This window comes from Cariama cristata, unplaced genomic scaffold (assembly GCF_000690535.1).
Source record: "Cariama cristata isolate BGI_N322 unplaced genomic scaffold, ASM69053v1 scaffold34466, whole genome shotgun sequence".
Taxonomy (NCBI): domain Eukaryota; kingdom Metazoa; phylum Chordata; class Aves; order Cariamiformes; family Cariamidae; genus Cariama; species Cariama cristata.
This window is the reverse complement of record NW_009620972.1, coordinates 1-18453: the sequence shown is the minus strand read 5'-3', so window position 1 is coordinate 18453 and position 18453 is coordinate 1. Positions and strand designations below refer to the sequence as shown.

The window sequence follows — 18453 nt, the reverse complement described above, 5'->3', positions numbered from 1 at the left end:
GACTGTGCTTGCTGTACAGGAATCTGTGTAGTCTTACATGGAGTAATCAAGTTATTTAAGGAGGCATTGGTGTTAGGAGGGGAGGTATAAGTGTTGCACACAAGTGAATCTTGCATTTATCTTTGCTATTCAGTTCTAAAACCATGGAGCGTGCTGCATCCTGGCGATGAGATGGGTGTCAGGGAAGACAAGCTTCTGAGAGGTGTCTTGCTGAGTTGGATGTATGGGGGAGGAAAATCAGGGAGCATCACCGTAAAGAAAAGGAGCAAACGCCTGGCAGCAGAACCTGCAGAGCTACCCTGACTTGGGCTGCACGTATGTGGGAAGAGGCGTTCCAGAAATAACAATAAAGCATTGCTTTCCATTTCTCTTGTAGCAACCCTCCGCTCAGCGAGGAAATGCTGCCTCCGGGGGAGTGGATGTGTCACCGCTGCACTGTACGCCGCAAGGTAAAGCCTCTCCTAACAGACATGATCCCTGCCCTTCCGACTGTCCATTTGAAACGTGAATCCTATGTTTTATACCTTCCTCTCCCCTTAATGTGTACGTATATACCACCAGAGTTGCTCTTTGTGCTTGCAGTTGCAAAGGGCTTTGTTAGGAACAGGCTTCAAGAAAACTCAGGGGTCTTGATGAGACTCTCCTGATATTTTTAACCTCACTACTAGGAACGCAAACTGAAGTGCCTGATATGTTCTTGTCAAGCTGTGCCTTTTAAACTGTTTTCCTTCCCCGCGCTTCTGGAAAGGAGGGAGAAGTCGGGCATAGAGGGAATGGGAATGGCTCCTGTACTCGAGGAGTTGAGCTGTCTACAGGCGAAACAGGAGTCATGTTAACACAGCTTTGGCATCAGGGCTGTGATTCTGGTTAATGTGTGTTTTTTAGAAGTGTGACTTCACAGCAGTTGCACATCAGCAGAGGGTGAAATCACAGTGAGTTATGATTTCCTGGGCTGTTGAACAGGATGGGGAGGAGATGATTGGGCAAGATTGTGGCTTGTCTTTTTTTTTTTTTTTTTCTCCTTGATGCTCTTTCTCCAGGAAGCTGTCTTGCACAATGTAAACATGCGTAGCAGAGGGTTTAGGAACTGCACCAAACTATCTAGCAACTGTTCCCTTGAAGTGACACCCAAAACACATTGGAAGAAAACTGTGTACTCAGCCTTTTGTTCCTGAAGCGATTGCCTTGTTTTGTTTCAAGGGTACTGTTCAACCATCTGCCAACAGTAAAAATGAAGGTTGCAAATTGAAAAAATAATAGTAAAATAAATTTAAAAAGAGAGAGAAAAAAAAGGAAAAAATCCCTGACTTTTCTGTATTAAAAATTGCCTGATAACACTTTGCTCCTTTTGCAGACCATTTTAGTGATCGAGTAGATTGGTTCCTCCATATTGGTGATGCTGTCAGGCACTGGAGCAGTGCGCAGCTGCCCGTACTAGGCCATGCAGTGTCCCCTCCTGTTGCCAAACGGATCTTGCAGTGATTGCAATGTATAGTTTTCCTCTGCTGCAGTTCTCCCTACCCACCTTGTTCAAGATTCCTGTCGTCAAGAGATAGCAGAGTGTTGTTTGTGTATTGTGCTTGTATTCTCAAGCTGACCTCGTTCCGTAATGGGTTTGGATGCACTGCCAGGGCTAATAGACTGCGTCGGCAATGAACGGTCTACCGTGGAGTTTCTCAGCATTAGCTAGCAAAGTAAACAGAGTTGTCTCATTTGTCAAGTATTTAGGACTAGATGCTGTGAAACGTTGTCCTGATCTGGACTTGGAATACGACTATCCTGAAAGGAGAGAGACACGCTAATTTTCTTCCCCATGCTTGGTTCCCTTCAGCTGTTTCGTCATCTGTACGTTAGCTGCAATCAAATTGTTTTTGCTAGGTCGAGGCTTTAATGACTTCACAGGGGAAGTTGTAGTAAGTGGCTCAAGCCTTTTCAGATGCTGTTTGTCTTCGATTGCATATTTGTCAAGGTTGATGTGCTTTGTTTGTGGCCTCCATGATAAGCCTGCCTGTTCATGTCGTGCAGAAGCGAGAACAGAAGAAAGAGCTGGGGCAGGTAAATGGATTGGTGGACAAATCTGGGAAAAGGACCACCTCCCCCACCAGTGACGCAGACCTGTTGGACAGGTCTAGCAGCAGCATCAGGGCTAATGCGCATGCCAGGATCTTGGAAAGGAGAGCAAGCCGGCCTGGCACTCCCACATCCAATGCCAGCACCGAGACCCCCAACTCAGAGCAGAATGATGTCGATGAGGACATAATTGACGTGGATGATGACTCTGCCATTGCAGAAATGGACTGTGGGCAGCCCCAGCTGAAGCGACCCTTTGAGCTTCTTATTGCTGCTGCCATGGAAAGGAACCCAACGCAGTTCCAGTTGCCGAATGAACTGACCTGCACCACAGCACTTCCAGGTGAGTGGTGGCTTGTCTAGGGTTGGTGAAGATGTCTGCCGTTGCATCCTGCTGCCATATTGCCTCTTTCCCCTCTTGACTTCCTGGTAGCTGTGGCTCCAGTGATGCTCACTGGTGAAAGCGGAGGGTACAGAAGTATCCCTGGTCCTCCTCCAACTGCCCAACAGCAGGTGGCCTTTCAGATGTGAGCTGTGGGGATGCTGCTGCTACACGCTACACCTCCATTGCTGCTTGTGATAAATGCTTGCTGTTGTCACCTTGGTCTAGATCATCAATCTGAAAGAAAAAAAATCCCAATTACATAAATCAAAATCAAGGATTTTTGACATCATAATCTAGTAACAAAGTAGTGACTTAATGTATAGGATGTCACTGAAATGATTAAGTATAAAATATGCCTGCCTTTAAAGACAGTCTCTGTCACTTAAGGCTAGATTTAGTGGTTGATAAGGGTTCCTTAAGCAGCTCTCTTTGCCTTTTCTGTTTGCCTCTGCCTGAGACGATTATGTGTATCTACCAGAAAGCAAATCTCTGCTATGTGGGTAACCCAAAGCCTCTTAAAATTTACTTTCAGGTACTAGTAAGAGGAGGAGAAAGGAAGAAACCACAGGAAAGAATGTCAAGAAAGCACAACACGAGTTAGACCACAATGGTTTGGTTCCCTTGCCGGTGAAAGTCTGCTTCACATGTAACAGGTACTTGACTCTTCCAGGGAAGCTGTTTGGTGTAGCTGCACCCTTTACAGGAGCAAAGTTCTTGGTGAAAAGAGTAGATGACCTCTTCCCTTTCCCCATTCTCCTTCATTACTTGCTTATGATCCTCTAAACAAATGGGGGAATAGTCATCTTTGCTAAATAACAGATGTTTAACCATGGCAAGTGTAGGTGTGGCTTCTGCAGCCCTGCGTGGCTGTAAAGGGGTTTAAAATGTAGCCTGAAGAGAGTGAGCCATCTTGTCTTCGGTATTTTTCTACTAAGAAAAATTCTAAAGCAATGGCAGTTTAGAAAACGAAGAGATTTGTTTACGGTTCGTGAAGGAAGTATGCAAGGAGGTGACCTTTAGGAAATAGAAATCTGCTGAGAGCCATATAAGCCCAAGGCAAATAGGAATATTGTGCTGAAATAGTAAATCTGAAAACCAGTACAAAATACTGCTGTTTTTTATAACTGCATAAAAAAATGCACATATAAATCCCAATTCAGAATGTCATTGAAAACAACAACCCTCTTTCAGGACCCCAGTCAGAGTGAGTTTCTGGAAGTGGGCTGGAGACTCAGGTGGGCTTTTGTGGAGAACAGCTGATGACTTTGTCATAGAGCGAAGACTTCCTTAAAGCCTTGGGAATCAGATGTAGTAGCTTTCTGGAGTCTTGAGATCTGTTCTGAGAACATCTTACTGAAGTAAATGTCTCAACTTCACACACAATTTATCTGAGCAAAATTGTCATAGCCTAAATCTGAGATTTCCTTTTGATCTCTGAATTTGGCTCTAAACAAAGCCACTCAGAACTAACGCACAAGGTCAACTTGAGAAGTTGCCAACGTCAATCTGACAGGTGCTTACAGCTTTCCAGCAATGGCATCTCTTCCTGCCAGAGGACCTCTGTTGCAGCGAGAAACCCTCATGTGCATGGGCAAGTCGTTTTGCCTTGAGTGGGTCTCGCAGAAGGTCCATACAGATCAAGTTACACATCAGAAGCCTAATTTTAGATGCAAGTAACAGAGTGTAGGGGAATTGGTGGGGAAAGACAAGCTAAAGTGGTTAGCTGAGCTTGCCTGTGTGTCCAGTTTGTACTGTGTATTCTGTATGGGAAATAAGATATGGCTTTCTCTTTGCAGGAGTTGCAGAGTGGCACCTCTAATTCAGTGTGATTATTGCCCACTCCTGTTCCACATGGATTGTCTGGAGCCACCGCTTACTGCCATGCCTCTGGGTAGATGGATGTGCCCAAATCACATAGAACATGTGGTGGTAAGCAGGACTATGATTGCAGTATGGTAACCGGATGCTGGAGTGGAACCTGGCAGGTCCATTAAAGGACAAAGTACAACAAATATAAAACAGCTTCTGAGCTCTTATTGCTCCCTGTAACGCTTGTAAAGCTCCTGCTGCAAGCAACGCACTCTCCAAAGGAATATGATGCTACTATCTGCAATAAAATATAAAGATGGGGGAACTCCTTCCTGTAACTGAAGCTGACAGCTCAGATTGTGGCTCACTGACAGCTTGTCTAGTTTTCGGACTGGACTTCTTAAGATCTAGATGAGCTTCCAGAACTGTGATACAAAGCAGCACAGTGCTACAAATAGGGGAAGTAATTCTTTGCATGCTTAACCCAAAAAACTTTCATTCCAAGAGGGAGTTTTCTTTTGTGGAAAAGCAGTGTACTTGAGACTTAAATACTCAGGAAACAGGGGGCTGAAACAAAGGGCTTGTGCCCAGACAAACTGCTTCTGAGAGCATTGATGCTGCTTAGTAGGCCTCTAAATGCTTTTGTATTCATCTCCAGCAATGTGCCCTTTAACAGAAATGGTTAGTGCTGCAGGAAACAAATAGTCTAAAGCTGAGCTGGTGCTGTACTGCCAGTGCTACGAGGTGTTATGAGAGTCTTAGGGTACATTAGAGTGACCCGCAGATCCCTAACTCCTGTGGCATTATCTGATCACCCAGCTGAACCAGAAGAACTTGACTCTGAGTAATCGGTGCCGAGTATTTGACCGGTTCCAGGACACCATATCTCAGCATGTTGTCAAAGTGGATTTCTTAAACCGAATCCATAAGAAACACCCTCCGAATCGCAGAGTTCTTCAATCAGTAAAGAGAAAAGGTTTGAAGGTATGTGTAAACAAGTAGGTGTTGGTGAAAATCCCCGTATATGTATTCTAGTTTGGAAGGGAAACCAGCACGCCCCATAGGGATAGCCTCTGGGGGCAGGAGGAAGAGGATGGGGTCTGAATTAACGTGCTGGTGAGGGGTCTGAGAGTCAGCAGTTACTTTTCGCTACGTGTGGGATTTAAGAAGCTCTGTTTCCACCAACCATAAGGCTCAACTGTTACAGGTAAGCCTTTAAATCTAGCGGGAGCATAGAAAGTACAGCACAGAACCTCCTGAAGGTGGCCCTACGGTCAGAATTGGGGCTGCTGTGTTAAACTCTGAAGAGTATTTGCTGCAAGAATGCCTGAAAAATGCCATACAGGTTTCCCTTCTTACTTGGCCTTTTTTGCATGACTTCTTTTATGCTGTAGCCACCACGTTGTGCTGAAGTCATGCCTGACCTAAGGGAATAAAACCTATTAATTTCAGTGTGGCTGCATCAATTTAAACTACTCAGCCCTTGAAACTTCTAATGTATTGTCTGCAGGGTTCCTTTGGGTCAGAAAGTGGCAAACACAAAGCGTAGTGCTGGTTAGGCACTTTGTTTAAGTAGTCATTCTTGAGTAATTGTTCTCATGTGTGATCTTCTTTCTCTACAATGTAGGTTCCTGATGCTATAAAGTCCCAATACCGGCTTCCACCCCCGTTACTTGCGCCTGCAGCAATTAGAGATGGCGAGCTGATCTGTAACGGGATCCCTGAGGAACCCTTGCAGAAGCACCTTTTGAACACTGAGCACTTAGCCAGCCAGACAGAACAACAGGAGGTAAATGAAGTCAAATGCTTGGACTCTATGTCTGTAGTTGCTTTGGTACAAAGATCCTCTTCCATTTCAGTCATGATCAGAGCAGTTGTCTAGGAAACCAGTCTCAAAATTATGTTTGAAGGTGATAGCTTGTCTTGTCTCTGACACCCTTGCCCATTAAAACTTCATTTTGGCTTTCCAGGTGAAATGTAAAACTCCTCATTTGACACTTCAGGGAAGTGGTGAAATAGTCTTCTGGCCTTAAGAGTGGAGTCGAGGGCTTTCTGTCTAGATGTCATCTTTATTTCCTGGCTGAGGGGAAATACTTTCCACTTTGATTATGTAAGGCTGCTCTCTGACACGTTTATTTGTATGTTAACGTCACATTTCTGGGCTGCTTTCTATTGCTGATAGAATTGGACTTTTAAATCAAGGTCAAATGAGTGTTTAAATCTTGTATGAAACTTCTTGCCAGATTCCACAACGCGAAGGCATGTTGCTTTGCAGTCGATGGTGTAGTCGAGTCCTTCTGTTAGCTCAGGTGGGGTTCTTCTATGTGTCAGGTGCACCTTCACCATGGAGCTTAAAACTTCAAATAAACCTTTTGGTCTTCCTCTCCCTTGTGTAAAAGGAGAGGTGCTCTCCACCCCAGTTTTGGCATGAGGTAGATCAGCATTTCTTTCCAGCATGCTGCAGAGTAAGTCGGAGGTTTGTGTTTGGATAGAAGCCCATAGTAGTGAAAGATGTACTTGTAACTAGCTGAAGAGTTGCAACACTTTAACAAGTGAAGAGGAGGAGGAGTTTGGGGGTGAGGAAATGCGTCTGCTGCCTTCTCCCTCCTTTAATCTTAGCTCCTCTGTGTATCGTCCCTGGCACAGAGAGAAACAGTACGTAATTCTGGTTGTGCTTTTGTACCTCTGGACAAAATTTTCTCCTGATTCTAGATGGGCATCAGAGCAGATGCTGTAGTTCCAGGCTGCGTCTGAGCGGTCAGCAGCACAGTGAGGCAGCTGAATGTCTTCGAGCTGGGTGAACGATGGAGTAACTGTTGAGGTTTGGAGCACTGTCTGCCAGTGGAGCTAACCTGCACTTTTTTCTTCCTCCCAGTGGCTCTGTAGTGTTGTTGCGCTCCAGTGCAGCATATTGAAACATTTATCTGCTAAGCAGATGACTTCGCTTTGGGACTCTGAACAAACAGAGAAGGCTGATATTAAGCCTGTTATTGTGGCAGACGGCTCACTCGCCAACCCTTACCAGGCAGCTGACAAGGCACCCACACCTTCCCTCTATTCCATGTCATCCTGCACCTCAGGGATTACCACCCAGAATTCCTTGAGCTCCTCGCAATCCCAGCAGACTTTATCACAGGAAGATGTCAACTGCAGCTCTTGTATAGATAAATCCAAGAAGGTGTCTTCTTGCGGGACTTCGAATGGACCGACAGCCTCTGACATTAAAGTAAACGGTCCTCATTTCTATGGCATTTCGTCCGAATCTTCAGCACAGTTGACTGACTCCCAGAGGCTAATCGGATCTGGTAACACAATACCTGTTTTGTCTCATCGGCAAACGTGGCCTCGGCCCCTCACGCCCCCGGCGAGTTGTGGACTTCTGAATCACACCGTTGGAACCATTGTCAAAACGGAGAACATAGTAGGACCCGTTTCTTGTGCACAAAGGGCTTCTGTGCCGGTCACAAGTATGCCTATGTCCATATCGAGCTCCTGTGCCAGCCTGGAGACCACCAGCACTTTGCAAAGGAAGAATGTGCAGACACAGATAGGACCGCCGCTGTCAGCAGACCTGCGATCTATGGGCTCCCCTCTGAGTGCCACGAGGGCTCTGACCCCTCCGCAGGCTGCAGGAGATGGGATCTCTGCTGTTGGGTCCACAAACAGATTCTGTTCACCAGCACCACCTTCAGGTACGTGCTGAACGGCTGATCTTGGCCCTGGGGGCCGAGAAGGTGTTCAGGGTAAATGTTATTCTCAACCTCAAGGCTCTAGCAGTATGCCCTCATTTAACTGGGAATTGGGCTTTCTGTGGAGAGCCGGGAGAAGTTTCTCAGGTCTCCTCTGTCTTAGATCCCTTCGTGGGAGCCACGGGATGTGTTTTTGCTGGCTGCATGTACCCGAGAGGGGAACTCTGTCCTGAGAAGCAGGATAGTAGATCAGTTTAATTCTGGAAAGCAGCAGTAGTTTTGAATCAGTTGGCTGCTGTCTCGCTGTTTCGACAGCTGACTGCTCCAATGATGCTTTAAAACTACCGATTTGTTTTAAAGCATTAGTTCGATTGCAAGGTAGTTCTTCTCATAAGAGCAGCTGTCTGGCATCTGATCCTCTGATCTCTGTACACGGTAACTGTTCTGGTGATGGTTGTGTCCCCTAGTACAGATGTGTTTGAAGTCTTCAGCTGCACAGCCTTGAGGTTAGAGAAATGCAGACTTGGGAAGCTGCAGTCTATTTAGTATCTGGTAGTCTGTTAATGCAGGGTAGTTATGGACTTGGATATACCATCTCTGTCCTAAGTTGTACCCAAAAACCTTGCTGTTAAACTGTATACACCCATTCTTCGGTGTAAAAACATCAAGTCAAAGATGTTGATAGACGTTGAAGTCAGAGTAACTGCCCATAACTCGAATTTTGCTAGAATAAACTTTCACTTAAAGCATTCTCCTTCTCTTCCCTTTTCCCACAGCAGCTCAACACTCAAGCTGGTAAAGTAAACCCTTTGTGCAGGTTGGGTTGAAGTAGTCGCTGAAAAGCATGCGACAGAGCTGTCTGCCACTTCTCTTGCAGTTCTTAGCTGCGCAGTGGCAGACTTGTGAGGAGTGGCTCAGATCTGGTGATTGCAAGCAACAGAGGCAACAACATCTTTTTATTATTCTTTTTAAAATTCCTTAATGAGTAACTTCTGAGCTTTACCTCGTGTTTGGAAGCAGTCCCTGGGGTACTTGGCCTCCTTGCTTATTGCTGAACGAGCTTGGTTACTCTGAGGCTGCTAGTTTGACCATGCCCTGCTTAGAAATGCAGGACTGGGAGAAATTTTGGTACAGGAAATGAGACCATACTATAGAAAACTTCTCGCTTGTGGTTTGAAGACCGCTGCAAATCCTACGTAATTTTGCAGTTACTTAAGATGTTAAATAATTGCTTTTAGTGCAAAGCTTCTGTTTTACAAAACACAGATCAAAACATTATTTTGGTGCAGTGTCTCTTGAGAAATGTGTAAATATTTAGATTTTCTGTCTAACGTGATGTGCATATATATTTATAACAAATCTTAAATTACGGTGTGCAAATTTTGTTGCCGAGTACAAAAATACAAATTATTCATGACCTTTTTTTTTCCCATAAATTTCAGGCTTGTAGTAGTTCTAAGTAAACCAACTCAAGAAGATTTGGTACCAACAATGCATTAAAGGGGGTTTGTTTTTTTTTTTTTTACCTGGCATTAGCCATTGCCTCTTTCAGCTGCATGGTCACTGCCAAAGCAGTAGGATTTTATTTTGTAAATAATCTCTTTATGACTGTCACATTCTTACCGGACAGTGAGGTACACCCCATACTTGATAATTGTGCAGAAATAAAAATGGGGCAATTGTACTTTTTATGTGTGTTGAGACCTAGACAAGCTACTTGGCAAATGTCTCTAGGTTTAATAAGTAAGCTCTTCAAGCTCCTGGGGACTTGGTGCTCATCTTTCTGGTCTCTGTAGGACATCGCTTACAGTCTGTCATTCCCGCTGCTTCAAACAGGGAGTAGGAGCTCAAATGTATAGGTCCAGAATTCCCGTGACAACTGGAGGTGAGAGGCAGAAGCGGGCTCTGTGTTGGAGGCACACACTAGTCCCTCTGTGAGCAGAAGAAAGCTAATGGCCTCTGATTCAGGCCTTTTTCAGAACATGACTATGAGCAAAATTAGTCATTCTGAGCAGCTTGGAAGCCAAGTGCAGCCTGAGGGCTGGGTGCATGTCTCACGAACGTCACAGTGACATATCTTCTGTACACCGTCTTTCTCTGTAGATGGTAAGGTCAGTCCCAGCACCTTATCCATAGGAAGCGCTTTAACTCTACCCTCATCGCTCACTTCAAACTCTGCAGCTATGTTGGACCTCACCAGTTCCCTGAAAGCGTTTATGGACGGCGGTGAGTATTTCGTTCATTATCGGTCTCTGCTAGGCCTGTGTGTTTGCTTCCCTAGAGCATTCTGTCTCTGCTTAAGGAAAAGTTCTAGAGATAAAGAAGGGTTGCAGTCAGGTGAGGGCGGGGCTGGGTATACATTACCTTAAATATGTCACATGCTTCCCTACTTGTAGTGTTGCCAAGGCAGCAAGGCCAATGAAGTGTTTCTGCCTGAAGCTTTTCTGGGGAGCGATCACAAAGCTATTGCACAGGCTGCTTTCCGGATGGAATTCGCATGCACAAACCTGCAGCCCTGCCATGTTGTGGTGCTAGCTGCAATCCAGAGCTGCTCCCGACGGGCATAAAGTCCAACAACAACAGATCTTGTAGTCGAGCAGTCACCTGAGTGGTGATACTCTAATGGGTCAGTTAATTTTCTGATTTATTTCTGCTTTTGTCGGTCTTCTCCTAGACTGGCCCATTTTTTTATTTTCCTTTTGTTGCACTTGGCAAGAAGTGCCAAACCTTAGTGGAGTGACTTCAGGAGGAGGAGATTGCTGAACAGCAATCATCAGTAGCATAGCGAGGCTGTTGCCAGAGAATTCTTCTACATCTGAAGAACAGCCTTTCTGGCGTTGCCAGTGTGACCCTCTTTTCTTGGGTGAACCCCGACTGCTCAGCCTGCCCAGACTACCTCTCTGCTATCAGGAAAGGCCGTTACAGCTCTGCTGCTTCTGCTTGCCATTTTAGCTGTCGTTGATGTGGAGAAAGCTCTTGGAAGAGGAGGTTAGCCAGCCTGCTTGCTGCCAGAAAGCAGACCTCTGTAGGGCTTTACAAATATAAATACTTCAAAGCTATCAGCAACAGATCTGCTTTAAAGATTGTTAATAATATTGTCTGAATTGCCCTGTTCGATTTGATTGACGCTGCTATGAAACATGACTCGAGAATGAGCCTGTAGCAGCTTCAAAGGTGGTTACAGCTTTCCTCTGTAATGTAGGGTTACACTTTCTAACTAGATAATGGAACTACACAAGAAAGACCCAACCCCCTGCCCAAAGGGCTGCGATGTCCACCTCTGCAGACCTGTTGATTCTGAGCCAAAACAGCAGATTTTCAACTTCTGTCAGTCCTTGTTCCCCTAAACTTCTGCTTGCTGCCTCAGTTGTAGCTCTCTGGCCATCACTGGCACTCTCCTCACACGCTGCTCACAGGAGATGATATGAAGTAAAAGTTCACCTGTATGTAAGATTCTTGATATTGCAAAATTTGTCAAGTCTTTGCTGTTGAAGCAAATGGCAAGTGTGAAAGTGGGACAGTTAAATCCACTGCAGCTCAGATCGCACCCTTTCCATGAATAACTTACTAATTGCTTTTTGTTTATTAACAGAGATTGAGATAAATATGCTGGATGAGCAGCTGATCAAGTTTCTGGCCTTGCAGAGAATACATCAGCTCTTTCCTTCCAAAGCTCAGTCTCTAGCGAGCAGTATCAGTTCCCATCAGCAGTCTCCTGTGGGAAACCACATTGAAGGTAAGAGCAGCCCTAGAATAGTTGGTTTATGTTGAGCCATAGCTTTTTTGGCACTCCCTTGCCTGTTCATCGAAGGAGATGTCCCTCTTCTTCTGGTATCTGTCTGATGCTGCCTTTTACGTTCCTCTCCTCTCCTCTCATCCCACCGCTCTGGATATCCACTGGCCAGAAACTCCTTCAGGTCCCTCTACTTAATTATTTACAAATTACAGCAATGGAAATACCTTCAGTAACTTCTGATTTTCTGCTGGAAATCTTTAGTGAAGTTGTGTTTTATTAATCTTAGAATTAGCAAGAGATGGGAAGGTTCAGCTGCTTTTGTTTTTTCCTCTCACCCTGGAGACGGGCAAGAGAAATACATGAATTCCTCCTCTCTCTTTCTGGAGAAGTTGCTTGTGAGAGGAGCGCATGAACAGGAGGGACTGGGCCACAGTTACACATGTGACGTTGTCATTGCCCGTTCAGAGTAGCATCGCTGTCAAGCTGAAACACTACATGCAACTAATGCAAATAATGGAAAACAACTTGCGCTTCTGTTGGAAATCTCCAGATTCCCGAGTTCAGCATTGGCTTTGTTTATGGTCACTGGTATTGGCATGCAAACACCTAAAGCTGCAGGGGGAATGTGGCTTCATGTTCCTCCGCCTGCAGCCAGTCCATTTAATCTGCTTTCAAGCACTAACTGGACAGTCTTGTTGTGGGAGCAGTTGTCTGCTCCCCCTCTGCTAGGCCTGGGGGTAAATATCCAAGATAAGATCTTTGAAAGTCTGCTAGCTGTCGATAACCTTCTTCTGAAACTCCGTGCTTGCCTGCTCGCTTGCTACTGTAGCATCACAGCATTCTGTAAATGCTTTGTCAATCTTCTTTTGAACGCTGCTGTAGGACACAGCACCAGGCTGTGATATGAGCTGCGTTCCTGTGCTGCTCGTAACAGACGAGTTCTGGAAATTCTTCAGCAGACTGCCTTTCAAAAGGCGGATTGATGCTGTCTTAACCCATCACACTTTTGGGGCAGGAATTGATGCATCCTGCTGACTGTTTAGTATTGCTGATGAAATATTAGATCCAAAGCCCTTAGTGAGCCCTGTTGAGCGAGCAGAACCAGACAGCCAAAAGGACTTGCGCAGGGCGGCTGGGCAGAGGTGGGAACCTGCGCATTTCAGCTGCATTGAGTGCTGCACGTCCAGTGGTGCCACTCAGTGTGGCAAATATTCTTGACATGGGTGGCTCTGCAGACAATCTCTCGTAATCCTCACGGTCTGTTCTTTGATTTCACACTTTTGGTGTAAAACTGTCATGCAGATGTAGTATCAGGAGAGGCCTAAACTCTGTGCATAGAAGAGGCTTACCTCCAAAAGACAGCTGCTGAGATCCTGGCTAGGCCTGTGTGGTCCACCAGAGTTTGATAACTGTTCCACAGAAGATTATTTTCTCTCCAGTTAGTGTGGGCATGTGAGAACATGTGATTTGGACTTGGCTGCCCGGGAGCTGCTCTGGAGGCTCAGCCCTGAAGCTGCCGTTGTCCGGTGTACCGTAGGGACCGACCTGAGGGTAAAGGAACCCACTGGGTAAATCATCCTGTCCTGGGAGCTGGGTCGGTCCCTGGACAAGCCCTGTTCAACCCCTGTGCTTTTCCTGCAGCTTCACTAGAAGTGAAATTGCAGGGGTTAAGTTGGTGACATTCACCAGCACCAATTTTTTTTTTAAGTGGCGCTTTGACAGCAAGACTCAGCTCTTTGATTACCCCAAGTGGAAGAGATTAAGAAAGAAGCTGGTGGTAGGAGGCTTGTGTTTTCCTCAGCGTGGCTCCGTTGTGCACACTCGGTATTAATGTTCCCCAATTGTATGGCTTGTGTGGGTTACTGGAGAGAGCAATTTTCTCCGATGACTGGCAAAAAGATGTTTAATGCACAGACATTCCTAGAGGGTTGGGAATTGGAGTGCATCCTCCTTAGGATCTGTGCTTTCTGGAGAGTCTAGCTCTGGGGACACTGGGGTCAAGCAGCCTTTGTAGCTGATAACATTGTTCAAGTAATTTCTTTCTATCTTGCAGCGCAAAGAAAGGAAGTGCAAGCCCGGGCGGTGTTCTATCCTCTGATGGGCTTAGGGGGTGCGGTCAATATGTGCTATCGAACCCTCTACATTGGGACAGGTGAGTAGCTTTTTCCTGCCCTGACTTTTCAGAATCAGGGTGGTTCTCCCTGACCCTCCCTGAGTGTTTGCCAAGTGGGTGTTGAAGAAAAAAGACCCATTGTGGCTGCTTACTGGGATTCTTTGCCACCAAGAAATGTGGAAATTCCCCATCCACTTGAATCTTTGTGCTGTTGCACCTTTTTAACCTGGCTGGTATCAACATTAGCAGAATGGCTGTCCTGGAGATTTAATGCCTGACTTGGGGGTTTGCTTGCGGGTTTCATTTCTTTCCACTTAGATTCTTCTGGTGCTCTGGATAGACCCAGTAACTGTGAAATGCTCTTCAACCTTCATGGAGCTGCTAGCCTTCCCTTCCCCCACTGAAACTTTGTTCGGTGGCTTATCGCAGCATTATTCATGCAGTCCTGGGAGCACGGACAAAGGCAGTTGCTCCCCTGTTGTTTTGCTAATTGAAGTTTAATTCTGTCTGTTGTTCTCTGCTGCCTGACAGTTTTGGTTTGGTTTTTTTTTTTTTTTTCTGAAATGAACTGAGCCTGTTTTGTCCTCCCCGTTGACAGGAGCTGATATGGATGTGTGCCTTACAAACTATGGTCACTGTAACTATGTGTCTGGCAAACACGCCTGCATATTCTACGATGAGGTGAGTGCCTGAGTGGGTTGGTTTTTTCGATTTTTATTATTTGGCATGCATGGCAGTGGGAGCTGGAGATGCAGGCAGCAGGTTGTCTTTGTGTGGTGCTCCTTTGTGGACTACAAAGTAAGAGCCGGGGCTGTGAATGGTTTCACTCCAGTGAAGGCTGCGTCAGCGTTTTCTGTCAAACCCTTTTCTGAAGCACAGAGCTCTGCCAGCATGATTTCTCTGAGCTAACTGCTTGTGGACAAAGACTGACCACAAGTAAGCTCTGTCACTGCTGGTGTCTAGGGAACGAAAAAGTCATAGAAATGGTTCGATGCTTTTTGATCCAGCTGTGTTGTTAATAAAAGGTAAACTTTACGTGTCAACATCGAACCTCAGCTGGAACAAAACAGGGAACTGCGCCGAGTCTGTTTCTTTCAGGTGTGATCGTGGTGCAACGTGCTCATGCCGTCTGCAGTACTCTGCATAAATTATTTATTTAACTAAAATTTCAGTTAAGCTCTCGGCATAAACAGAGGTCTACAGTTGTTCCTTAACTACAGTTCAGAGATTAGTTTGTTCTTGAAGTAAATAGACTGGTGGGTCTGCCAGTAAAAGCGTCACTGGAGATGTCTCCTAGCATGGAAACGGTCTTTGAAGCAAGATAGAGTCTTTGATATCACCATTTGTCAACCAGCTACTGCGCAGGATCCAGGATTAACCTACAGCTGGCTTTAGCCATTCCTCCAGTGCACTAAAAGCTGCAGAACGCACTCGGTAACAGGATCCAGACCTTAAATCTGTGTTGAAGCATCTCCTCACAGTGGTCAATCCTAAATCTGGCTCTAGGCACTGAACTTCTTCCATACTCCAGCAGGTCTTCTATGGCTGTGGCTGCTCTGGAGGGAGAATTTCCCCCCTCCTTAGCTCTGTCTGCTGTTTCTGCTTCAGGCCATTGGCAGCCCATGCTTGGCCTTGGTCTGTGCAGTCTAGCAGGTTACTTGAAAACTTACTCCCCTGTGCACAGGGAGTTTTTGTAACTTGATTAAAGCTCTATGGTCCCTGGGGGAGAAGGTCTTCAGCCCTCAGACGATTCCTGTGAGCTAACCTGAAATCTCCTTCACTCTGTCAACATCCTCTGCAAAGCTCGGTTGAGCGTGCCACTGCTTGTGTAATGCTGTGTGTCATGGTAACATCTCCTGACACTTCAGTGTCTGCAAAAGGCCTGTAAATCCCAGACTGTCTCTGTCTTGCAGCTGCTGCGGCCTGCTGGCATCCCTCTTGCCATCTTGTCTCTGCTTTCCAAAGCACATCTCTTCCCTGCTAAGCACAGGTCTTGGGCCAAGTTTGCATCTAGTGCGCCCATTAAAATGGTGTGCTCGCTTTGTGAGAATTGGTTGGAATCCCTGTTTCCAAAAGATCTGCTGGTTCAAGTGCAGTAGGTAAAACCCACTTCTCTTCCAAGCTGCTGGCAGGCAGCTCTTGCTGGAAAGCTGGCTGTTCTGTGAGCATCAGCCATGCACGAGGGTCAGGCTGGTGGTCTCTGAAGCCCGAAGATATTTAACGGCTCTTACTTAACCATCAACAGCGGTAGGGAGAGAGGGGTTGTGTTTCGGTGCTCCGAAGGTGTGTATGGACAGAAGCCCTTCTGACTTGATGTCTCAATTCCCTCCTCCTCCCTTTTTTTTTCAGAATACAAAACATTACGAGCTGTTGAACTACAGTGAGCATGGGACGACGGTGGACAACGTTCTGTATTCGTGTGACTTCTCGGAGAAGATGACGCCGACTCCTCCCAGCAGTATTGTTGCCAAAGTGCAGAGTGTGATAAGTGAGTGCTGGGACAGCACCAGCCCCACGTAACACCACAGGGAACTGTTAGAGGGGGCGCGGAGCGGGTGCAAATTGATTCCTTGTTGGTGCCCCTTTTTTGGCAGCGGCTGGCGCACCTCTTGCGAAAAGGGGAAGCTTCTCCGTGGGGCCTCAGCCTGGGTTACACCAGACTTTGCGGGCTGGGGAGTGTCTCAGCCTGCAGAGTGCTCTGCTGTTAACTCCACTCCTGCCTCCAGTGCTGGAGTTAACCAAACTCCAGGTTCTTGCCCGATGTCAGCTCCAGCAAGCAGCCGGGTCAGAGCTGAACTGAGGGGTTTCCCCATCCATGTCCTCCCCTCCCAGGCTGTGAGCAAGCGATCTGGGCTGTGCTACAGGCATCCCATCCCCGCAGGGCTTACTCCTGCTCTCCACCTGATCAGCTTCCTCTGTTTTACTTTTTTTTTTTTTTTTGGCCACCAAAATAGATTATAGGGGGAGATTCCAGTTTCCCCTTTATCAGCCGTTCACGGCAGACAACTGAAATGCCTCGTGGCCGGCGGATCTTACCCCTGAGGCACCTCAGCAGTAGCCCCCCCATTGATGAAAACAAGCTGCCACCGGCCTGCTGGAATCTTAAATTATTTTTTTCTTTTCCAGAACGACATAAAAGCAGAAAACAAGAAGAGGAGCCGCATGAAGAAACCGCTGTGATGAATTCACAGGCACAAGGGCAGCATCGGAAACCCTGTAACTGCAAAGCCAGCAGCTCCAGCTTAATAGGGGGCAGCGGGGCTGGCTGGGAGGGGACGGCTCTGCTCCACCACGGCAGTTACATCAAGCTGGGCTGCCTGCAGTTTGTTTTCAGCATTACCGAATTTGCGACCAAACAGCCCAAGGGGGACGCTGCCTTAGTACAAGACATGGACTTGGAGGAGAAGCTTTCTCTGAAACCCCACCAGGTGCCCGTGCTGCGGTCCAACTCAGTTCCCTAGGAATTTTTAGGAAGAGAGCTTTGGAGTAAGGAAAAGGCCCTCAGACTCTTGCAATGCAAAAATGTACAAACCGAGGTGGGATTTTCTGTGTCGGCCCAGAGACTGTTCACACGCCGTTTGCATGAAATGAAGAACGTTTAACTTTTTTTAATTTTTCTTTTTTGCTCAAGTTTTAGGGGCATTTGCACATATATTTGTACTATACATTTCATTTTAAAAGGAAAACTGCAGTGAGAGCAGGACGCGTCAGAGCGAGGGGCGACCGCTGTCTGACTCGAGGACTCTCTCTGACAGATAGTTCCCATGCAGTTGTAAAATAATCAGAAACTTGTTCTATTTTGTGCCAGTGACAATAGTTTTATATTAAAAAGAGAAATACAGTTTTCATACAGCAAATCTATACAATATCATTGTTTTATTTAATGTAAAGAAGCGCTCTTCTTCCCACAGTTATTTTTCCCATCCCTCCCTGCTATGGTTGCACTACAAGTAGCTACTGTGTATTATGGGCAGTGAGAAATGAGTTCTTTTCCTGGTGTCCATCCTATTTTTATTTCAAATAAGGAAAAGTGTTGGATTCTGTGTAAATACATCAGTGATGGCATTTTTCAATGTTTTAAAGCTGTGTACAGTGCTACATGTGGTATGACGTTCCTCAAATTGTCTATTGTAGCAGATCGTTTGTCGTAACCTGTCTGTCTCTTTTGTTTATATGCCACCTCCCCGCAGCAGAACAGCTAGTTCCACTGTACATAGTAATTGTAACGTTTTAGACTTTACAGAAACTTTCCTGTATTCTGTATATAAAAAAAAATACTTCACATTCTGTTTTCTGACTGTCTGTCGTAACTCTTGTCACCACCACCTGGAGCTTCCCCAGGGCGTCTGACCGCAGAAGAGGAGCCCGAGCTGCGGGACGGGGCTGTGCCTGGATGGAGGCGGCGTGGGCTGGATGCGGGAGGATGCTGGTGGTCCGGGATGGGGTCGTAAAATCATAGAATGGGTTGTAAAATCATAGAATGGGTTGGGTTGGAAGGGACTTTTGAAGGTCATCTAGCCAAACACACACACACCCCCAAATGAGCGGGGACATCTTCAGCTCCATCAGGCTGACTTTGAACGTTTGCAAGGATGGATTTCTACCGCCTCTGGGCAAAAGAGATGGGGTCTGCGCCTCGGGGGGAAGGTGG

The 18453-nt window shown here is 46.3% G+C and overlaps 1 protein-coding gene across 1 annotated transcript; it reads left to right on the top strand.

Moving 5' to 3' along the window:
• Positions 1 to 362: 362 nt before the first annotated feature.
• PHF12 (PHD finger protein 12) lies at positions 363 to 18097 on the top strand. The gene is made up of 13 exons (XM_009701796.1): positions 363 to 449; positions 2026 to 2413; positions 2988 to 3108; positions 4252 to 4384; positions 5084 to 5248; positions 5892 to 6053; positions 7140 to 7956; positions 10057 to 10179; positions 11546 to 11689; positions 13743 to 13841; positions 14401 to 14483; positions 16152 to 16290; positions 16929 to 18097. The coding sequence occupies exons 1-13, from the start codon at positions 399 to 401 to the stop codon at positions 17261 to 17263; spliced, it is 2760 nt and encodes a 919-aa protein (XP_009700098.1). The 5' UTR covers positions 363 to 398; the 3' UTR covers positions 17264 to 18097.
• Positions 18098 to 18453: the final 356 nt, after the last annotated feature.

Coding starts and splice junctions, on each gene's coding strand:
- PHF12 (XM_009701796.1), top strand. CDS start 399: ATGCTGCCTCCGGGGGAGTGGATGTGTCACCGCTGCACTGTACGCCGC. Junction 3,109..4,251: donor GTCTGCTTCACATGTAACAG/GTACTTGACTCT, acceptor TTCTCTTTGCAG/GAGTTGCAGAGTGGCACCTC. Junction 4,385..5,083: donor ATCACATAGAACATGTGGTG/GTAAGCAGGACT, acceptor CTGATCACCCAG/CTGAACCAGAAGAACTTGAC.